General features: G+C 60.0%; 1 protein-coding gene across 1 annotated transcript; it reads left to right on the top strand.

Moving 5' to 3' along the window:
• Positions 1–482: 482 nt before the first annotated feature.
• On the top strand, positions 483–8093 carry LOC119089943 (WAS/WASL-interacting protein family member 1-like). The gene is made up of 5 exons (XM_037212744.1): positions 483–799; positions 1251–1451; positions 1527–1683; positions 7153–7387; positions 8080–8093. The coding sequence occupies exons 1-5, from the start codon at positions 483–485 to the stop codon at positions 8091–8093; spliced, it is 924 nt and encodes a 307-aa protein (XP_037068639.1).
• The last annotated feature ends 735 nt before the right edge of the window (positions 8094–8828 follow it).

Below are 8828 nucleotides of genomic sequence, written 5' to 3'. Positions count from 1 at the left end.
TGAGCGGAGGACGTCTGTGGTTCCGTCCGCCTGAGCGGAGGACGCCTGTGGGTCCGTCCGCCTGAGCGGAGGACGCCTGTGGGTCCGTCCGCCTGAGCAGAGGACGCCTGTAGGCCCGTCAGCCTGAGCGGAGGACCACAGCGCGTGCGGAGCTGCGTGTCGCACGCCGGCCTCTGCCGTCACTCTCGGCCGCCTGTTGGTTGGTCGACCGCCGCGGAGCGGAGCGGCCGGAGCCGTCGCGTGTCCAGGGCGCCGGCCGGAGCCGCCGCCGCTTTAACAGGTGGCCGGGGGTCGATGTTGCCTGCTGACGGGGTCAATAGGAGGGCCGCTGGTCAGTCGTGGACCGCCGGCCGGCGGCCGACGGCGGGCGCCGGGTCTGCACGTCGGAGAGAGGTGGGCGCCCTGCGAGGCTCGTCGGGTGCGTGACGCGGAGCGCGGGGTGGTGCGGAGCTCTGCGGTTGTGACAGCCATCGCGTCGAGCTATGAAGAAGCTGACCCGGTTCTGGAAGGACAAGGAGAAGGCGGACGGAGGGCACGCCGCCGCGCCGCCCGGCTTCACCGACATCCAGCGGGCGGGCTCGCAGGAGCCGCGGCTGACGTACGTCAAGCACGACGTGGGCCGACGCAGCGATCGATTCAGCATGCGGCGCCGCCGGCTGCCGCGCGCCTCCAGCTGCGAGACTCTGTACCGGGCGCCCGGCTCGCCGCCGCCGGAGCAGCGGCCGCCAACAGCGGCCGACGCACTCACTAAGCTCGCGTCCGTCTCAGCGGAGAACCTGGCGATCCCGCCGCCGGACGGGCCAGTCACGCCGGCGGGCGGCCAAGCGCCGGCTGCGCGCACGTCCCGTCGCCTGCCGTTCCGCTGGAGCGGCCGGTGGTGGCGCGGCGGCGGGGCCGAGCCGCCGGCGCCGGCGCCGCTGCCGCCGCCGCCGGCCGGCTCGCTGGACGTGCTCCTGGGCGGCGCGCTGACGGTCGGGCCGGGGTCGGCGACGGCGCGGCTGCAGGCCGAACGCGACCCGCCCGTCTCGCCCGACGAGGGGTACCGCTCGAGCGGCCGCAGCACCGAGCACCTGGAGCTCGCCGGCCCGGCCGCCGAGCGGGCGACGGCCGGCCCGAACGGCCGTCCCCGCCGCTCCTGCTGTGTGCGAGGCGGAGCGGCCGGAGGCAGACAGCCGGGAGGGGGCGTCGGGGGCTCGCCCGGAAGGCGCCGCTCCCGAGAATCCTGACGACCTCGGCGACGCGGCTCGCAGAGTCGCGCCCGTCGTCCGAGGCAACGAGGCCAGGAGTCGCGGCAGCGTGCTGCGGCTGATGGCCGGCGCCGGCGGTGACGACCTGTTCCCCGGGACTGACGACGCCGCCGCGATGACCGCGGCTGCGGACTCGCCGCGCAGTCCGGACCTGCCGGCCGGCGAGGCGGAGAACGAGCACGCTCTCCGCCGTAGCGCCGGCATGTACCGCCTGGCGGACAGCGCCAGCACCTCGCCGGAGACGCCGCCGTCGCCGCGCACTCTGTACCCCGCTCGCAGCGACGACCGGTCCCCGGCGCCGACGCGAGACACGAGCGCACTGCCGGGGCCGGGGTACGGCCCGGCGCCGCCGTACCGCGAGCGAGACCCGCTGGCCGGGCCGCCGCCGCCGTACCAGCCGCCCACCGTACCTCACCGGCCCGAGCGCGACCACCAGGTGAGGGTCGAACGGCTGGCAGCGAGAGGCAGAGGACCGTCCCATGAGAGGCAGACGATCGGCTGGCGGGGTCAGACGACCGGCCGGGGTAGGTTTTGCGGGGTATAATGAGGGGTTGGAGACGCTTTGCAGGATGCACATATTTAAACCCCTGTAAATCATTCCCCCTATGATATTGGATAAGCTCTGCATTATTTGTTCCGACAAATTTTGGTATTGACTCTGATGGTGTTTCCTGCACTATGTCCTTATGGGAATAGCCTTTAGCGTCTACTGAAAGAAGTTGAGGCCCGTAAATTATAATTTGCATAGTTATATATGTATCTATATATAAACATATATATATATATATATATATATATATATATATATAGATATGTCGCTGCTTTCCTGAAGGAGATAGCGCATCGGCAAGATGACTGATGCCGAGAACGTTGGGCCGCAGTGACCGCATTGGCAAAAAAGTGTACAACACCAAAAAGACGTTCAAGGGGAAGAGGCTAGAAGAGACAGGGTGATGATTCTAGGCGACCCCAAATTCAGAGATCCAACGTAGCCATTTTCTCTGAAATTAGAAGCGGAGTTTCCCCCCGTTTATGCTGGGTTTAGAGTTGTAAATGTATTACTTGTAATAGGTCTTCCAAAAATCCCTCTCTGGATCCACCCTTGGGTAACTGAACCTGCACTCTGGTCGCGGGCGGATCCAGGGGAAGGCCAGCTGGGTCATCCTCCCCGAAGATGGCCCAAGTTGAGCAGAAAATGGCCCATTTTCGGACCTCCAAGAAAAAGAAACGGTTTACTGGAGTGTGCTTTTGAATACTCGTTGAGTTGAAACGAAACAGAATCCAGTAAGTGTACGAAGATCAAGACACCGTTTTCAACTTTGCCCTCCCCACGCCGGCGTTGCCAATCAGTTTTTTCATGGCTGTCTGCTTATCTCGACACTGCCCCGCACAAGCGGAGTTTGCTCCGGCCTTGACACAGATGCTTATATAATCCGTAGTGTGCGCTATATTTTACAATTATATTTCTTTACTTCCTCCAAATTCCCAAAAATAAATTAACACTCCTGACATATTCGCAGCCGCCAATGGTCTCTTATTGTCACCCTTCTTCAGTTGTTTCCACATACGTGTGTCATTACACACCTTTTACCTACTTTTACACACCTTTTACCTACATTACCACCTTTTGCTTACACACCTTTTACACTTCATGCATGCCTACAAAAATAGTCTCCCGACGATTGAATAATTCCCACGTTTCTTCCTGCTGATGCATGCGGAGTCAAAACAAGCTCGAGGGCTGACCGTCCGCTCCAAGGTCCCGCCCAATCCGATGTTCTAACCGGCAGTCCGTATGCGTCCGTCTTCGTCATCTTCAGCTGAATTGCCGTCCTGGCAGGAAGCCCTGTTTCCCTGTCAGTTGCCACCGGCGTCTGCTCGCTTGCTTCCTCCGCCTTCTCGCCATCAGCTGCTCCGTGGCTATCTGGTTATCTTGACGTTGCTCCGCAAACAGGCACTTAAATAGCGCATAGTCTGGCTTGGAAACAGGTGATTTCGTGGCCAGTAGCACATTCAGACATTTTTTGTTCTGTCATCACTGCTTAAGTGGTGACCTTAGTTTTCCTATATTTTAGTTTTTCTTCGATCTCGGGCTTCGTCCCGCCTCCCACGACAAGACCGCTGAACGGATATGGCTGGCCGTTGGTGATGGCATGGTCTCGACCGCATCGTGAGATGGTGCCAGTGCCACGCTTCTGCTCTGAGTCACTGAAACCGCCCGGGCAAAATAAACAGCTCACCTCCTGGTGCTAGGCCGAACTTGAGGTCTCTGATTATTTGTCTCGCCCCAGTTGTGTAAGTTCTGCAGAAGCAGCTTAGCTGTCGCGGGCCAGCCATGCTGACGAGCTGTCGTGCGCAGTCTGGCAGCTGCCAACCTCAGGATGGTCGTGTCGCTTGCCTGATCATGATCGGGGTAGTGGCGACAGCGGGAGCTGTCTTGCATATGGTAGGCACACTCCGCATCCTTAGGGCAACGCTTCGAATAGGCTGCTGAAACAACAAATGGCGTTTTTTTTTGGTATTGGTGCATGTGTGTTGCACCATGATCCATTCTGCATATACTCCGTGTTCTAGTCCTGGTGCACGAGTCCATTGTTCCCATACATTGAACTCGCCTGCTCCATTTCATTTTGGATCCCGCCTGCCCCTTTCCTGCTCACGGTTATCGCCTGGTCTCCTCCCATACACCAGTTCCTCGTGTCCTCTTTCAACGCACCGGCACCCTGTGCTCCCCTCCCAGTAAACCGGTCCCTTGCGCTCCCCTCCCAGAAGACCGGTCCCGTACGCTCCCTTTTCCATCGACCGGTCCCGTGTACATTCCTTTCAATAGACCGGTCCCGCTTGCATTTCTTTTGATGGACTAGTTCCGTATGCTTCTTTTGATGGACTGTTTCCGTATGCTTCTTTTGATGGACTAGTTCCGTGTGCTTCTTTTGATGGACTAGTTCCGTGTGCTTCTTTTGATGGACTAGTTCCGTGTGCTTCTTTTCTTCCTTGTGCTCCCCTTTCAAAAGACCGTTTCCGTGTGCCCCCTGTGCAATAGACTGGTCACATGCTCTCTCCCTCCTAAAGATCGGTGCCGTGCCCTTCCCCTCCATGATCTGCCGGTTGCCGGCTGACGCAACGCGTCCAGCAGCTTGGGCAAGCGCTGCTGGCGGCGCCAGGCGGGCTCGGGGTCGAAGGTCGCCCCTGCCGGAGTCTGGCGTGCACGTGCCGTGTGATGAAACCGATCGGCCGGCGGCGTCACCCGCGTCACCACGCCGGACGCCGCTCGGCCACGCGCCCTGACGGACGCTCTCACCCGGCGGTGCTCGTTGCCCTGGTGATTTATGGGACTCGCAGTCGGGCCGCCGACGCTGCGGTAGCTGAACGGTGTTGGCAGGGGCGGGGAGGGGTACGCTCCGAGCCTGGGACGTATGATGCGTGATGGGTGTGTGGCATGCAGCAGCGGGCTCCAGACACAGCATAGGCTCCAGCGTGTTGTCTCGTTCGTATCCGGTTGTGACAGCGGGGACTCTGCGCTCGCCGACAGCACAACGTCCCCGCGTCTTCCTCCTTCCCACCTGCGCGATGACTGCCGACGCACAGCTTCTTCTTCATTCTGCAGGATGCCCTCCGGGCTTTCTTCGTTGCACCTTCGGTGTCGCTGGGATTGGGGCGGCACGGGTCTGGGGCGGCGCATCCAAGGGCTGCACTTTGGCCTGAATATCCGGGAGCACAGGGCACTGGTAGGGCAGGGCCCGCCGTGGACTCTGGGACCTGGACAGCCAGGCCGCCAGAGGGAGACGACGAAACATGTCACCCACAGAATATCAATAAACAACAAAGTTTGTCCACCAAGTGAATCGCCGAACATCTCTTGCAAGACGGTTTCCATCCGTCACTACTGTTTTTTAATGTATAATTTCATGCGGGCATTCCGACCCGCACGATATCCTGCTATCGCGCGTGGTCACTCAAAGAGATACGGTTTTTCAAAAAGTTTTCCAGTTTTATCAAGAATGGGGATCGTGGTGACTTCAGCTGACGTCTAAGTGTCTTCCAAGCTTCTTTGCCTGGCCCGTACCTGGTCTGATTGTGACGACGCGAACACTCGTGGTCGTGGGGCGTCTTGCTCAGAGTACTCGTGGAGCTTCGCCCACAGAGATTTCTCGTGCTGTGCAAACACTGGATTTTGGTCACGTCCAACAATGCCGACGCAGCGAACTTCGACCTGGCACCCGAGGCGGCAAGTCCGAGGCTGATGACACACCGAACCTGCTCAGTGTCGGTGATGGTGACGTTATCGTGCTGCAAATTCGAAATATGTACGGTGTAGTTCAGTTTATAACCGGCGCTTTGCAGTTGTACCGAGAAGTGACCGCGTACAGCAGGAGCATAGAGAAGTATGTCGCCCCAAGCTGTTTTCAGTGTCAGTGCGTTTTCCTTGTATAGCTGCATGACCCGCAAGAGTAGAGGGTTCCACGTAGGGTGGGCGGGAAAAACCCTCCCGCGCCAGCGTACGTTGTAGGACGTACCGTTTTCATACACCCGGTGTATGGGAAGAAGCTCGTCAAAAACGTCGATGCATCTGAAGACTTTGAACTGTGGCGGAGCGCGCGCGGGTGTCGTTCCTGTAGTGCTGTAGTGTCGTTACTGTAATGTTCGAAGTGCTGTTAGTACAGCGTCAGACACGCCGACCGGTGACTGGCTGACATTCACGGGGGGCGGCGCCCCGAGGCTCTGCTCACGTGACTCGTTTGGGACCATTCGTCTGTGACACTCAGTCGGCGTCCGGCCGAGAGACCCCAGCGGAAGCAAGAGCGGGCGTGCTCCGGCGTCGGGCCGAGAGACCCCAGCGGAAGCAGGGACGGCCGTGCTCCGGCATCCGGGCGAGAGACCCCAGCGGAAGCAGGGACGGGCGTGCTCCGGCATCCGGGCGAGAGACCCCAGCGGAAGCAGGGGTGGGTGTGCTCCGGCGTCCGGCCGAGAGACCCCAGCGGCAGCACGCATCAGCAAGAGCACGCCCGCCCCGGGCGTGCTCCGGCGTATGGCCGAGAGACCCCAGTGGAAGCAGGGGTGGGCGTGCTCCGGTGTGGTATGACATGCTGAAATCCCTCGGCAAGAGTTGTCCGTTGACATGAGACCGCTCTGGTGAGATAGGCCTTCGCACCAGGTTATGCTTGGTAAGAGCTCTAATCCCAAAGTTGCCGTTGCCAGGGGTGTGGGGCCCGGTCACTGCCAAACATTCTTTGCAATGTGTAGCATGTCAGTACATGTTCCGGTAACCATGTTAAGTAAATACCACAATCCAGCGGTCGATTTAACTATCATGAGTGATGCTGATGGCGATACTGAGGGCTGTGATTTGGAGTGGGGTGGCTTGTAACGTGGTACCAACTGTACCGCGCTGTTGGGTGGTAGATGCCCTTTGTTTGCGAGACCTTTGGGTGGCGGCTGGGAAAAGTGTCACTATCATACTTCCGCTAAAACTGTCCTGTTTTGAAAACCGTGCTTTGTAGTGCTAGTGACGAAACAGCAAATCAGCATCGTCCTATGTGAGGTCAGGTTAAAGGGCTGATTGGTTGACTACGCCTGTATCTTACGGATGCGATTCCATTTTCCGTACTTTTGATGCACGACACCGTTTAGCTGTATTTCACCCTGCCTCCAGGTCCTATATGCCCCGCGATCTTGCGCGACGGCTACCTTAGCATTATAGATCAGATCCCCCCCCCCCCCCCGCTGCCGTCTCCACAGCCGACACCACCTGACCCAGCCGGACGCATGACCCTGACGCCCCCAGTCCCCGGGTCGGTGACCTGGTGTTCAGATGACACCACCTGACCCAGCCGTGCACGTGACCCTGACGCCCCCAGTCCCCGGGTCGGTGACCTGGTGTTCAGACGGCATTGTCTCATTACAGCTGAAGTGGCCGCTGGGCGAGCCCGACCTGACGGAGCCGGAGCCGAGGGAGCCGCGGGAGCTGCGGGAACCGCGGGAGCCGCGGGATCCGCCGGAGCCGCACACCCAGCGGCACACAGGGCAGGTGCGCGGCAGTCCTAGCCTGCCCAGCCAGGCGGGAGTCGGTGGCGACGAGCCGCCCTACCGGCGACTGGGACAGCGGGAGGCCGACGAGCCGCGCCCGGCCGCCGCCAGAGGTCAGTGCTCGTCAGCGAGGTCATTTTCGGTCACCGTCAGAGGTATGTCCCGGTCATCGCTGGAGGTCAGTCCCGGTCACCGCCAGAGGTCAGTTCTGGTCACCACTCGAAGTCAGTCCCGATCACCTCCAGAGGTCGGTCTCGGTCACTGCCGTTCTGTTTGACCTAATCTTAAATTAAGCCGAATGACATGTCCTGCTTTAAGCATGATTCCGAGATGCAGATACTGTTTGCGGAGCGCCAGCGACTACGGTAGCCACACTAGCGCCCAGGCGTCCTGGCGCGACAGGGAGACGAACCCGACGCCTCCGTGTGAGAGGTCACAACGACCACGCGGTCACCTCCCCTCGAAGGGGCTGCCAATCATGTGTAAACGGAATTTAGTAAGTTGCAGCAGTTTGTCGCGGTATTTTGTTTGTGTGTCTGGTCGCGCCACTATGTACTTATATGTGACGCGTGCATCACTATTGGGTGAGCGTTATCGCGTGCAACAAGGTCATGAACCTCCCTCGACCCTCCCGTGATGCTCCCAGTGTCCATTCCGTGAGCCGGCTGACCCTGCTTTGGGCCTTCCTCAACACTTGTGTTCAGGTGTTCAGGTGTTCAGGTGTGTTGAGTGTTCAGGCGACAGTCCTGTGGTCCTTTCGTCGCCCTCCCGTGACCTTCTCGCGTTACCCTTCCGTGACTCTCAGTGATCCTGTCGTGAACCGGTCGTGACCCCGTCGTGAAGCGGCCGTGACCGCCGTGACGGTGCCGTGTGACGCGGCCAGGTGCGCGTGAGCCGGCCGCCGGCCGCATCACGCTCGAGTCTCGGCCGGCGGCGGCCCCCTGGCGGCGGGGCCGGCGCGGGGCTCGGCCGGTGCCGCCCGACGACAGCCCGTCGGCCGCCTCCGGGGAGGAGGCCGGCTCGTCGGCGGACGAGGCAGGCCAGCTGTCCGATGACGACATGGAGCCGGCCGACCGCCTGGCCCGGCTGCAGGTGGGCAGCGGGGCAGCGGCGGGATGGGTCAGGGTAAGGCGGGATGGGTCAGGGTAAGGCGGGATGGGCCAGGGTAAGGCGGGATGGGTCTGGGTAAGGCGGGATGGGTCAGGGTGAGGCGGGATGGGTCAGGGTAAGGCGGGATGGGTCAAGGCGGGGCGGGATGAGTCAGGGCGGGGAGGGAAGAGGCGGGGCGGGGACAGCGACAGGTGGGAGGTCGCTTGGGAAGCTTTCTCAGATTCACCTTATTCCGGTGTGCTTGCACTGAGCTGTTTTCCGTTTAGAGGTTGTAAACAAAGATGAAATAGGTGTGATGCATATGTGATGATGCATATGATCACGTAAATATAATGGTTATGCTGATATAATGCAAAAGAAAGCTATGTAATGTTGGAAGTTCAGAATAAACATGTTAATCTCAAATACAGCATTACACGTTAACACATACCATGGGTGTAAAAG

Source organism: Pollicipes pollicipes, unplaced genomic scaffold (assembly GCF_011947565.3).
Source record: "Pollicipes pollicipes isolate AB1234 unplaced genomic scaffold, Ppol_2.1 Scaffold_3087;HRSCAF=3621_pilon_pilon_pilon, whole genome shotgun sequence".
Taxonomy (NCBI): Eukaryota; Metazoa; Arthropoda; class Thecostraca; order Pollicipedomorpha; family Pollicipedidae; genus Pollicipes; species Pollicipes pollicipes.
Note: the sequence above shows the minus strand (reverse complement) of the source record. Positions and strands in the feature narration are given on the sequence as shown.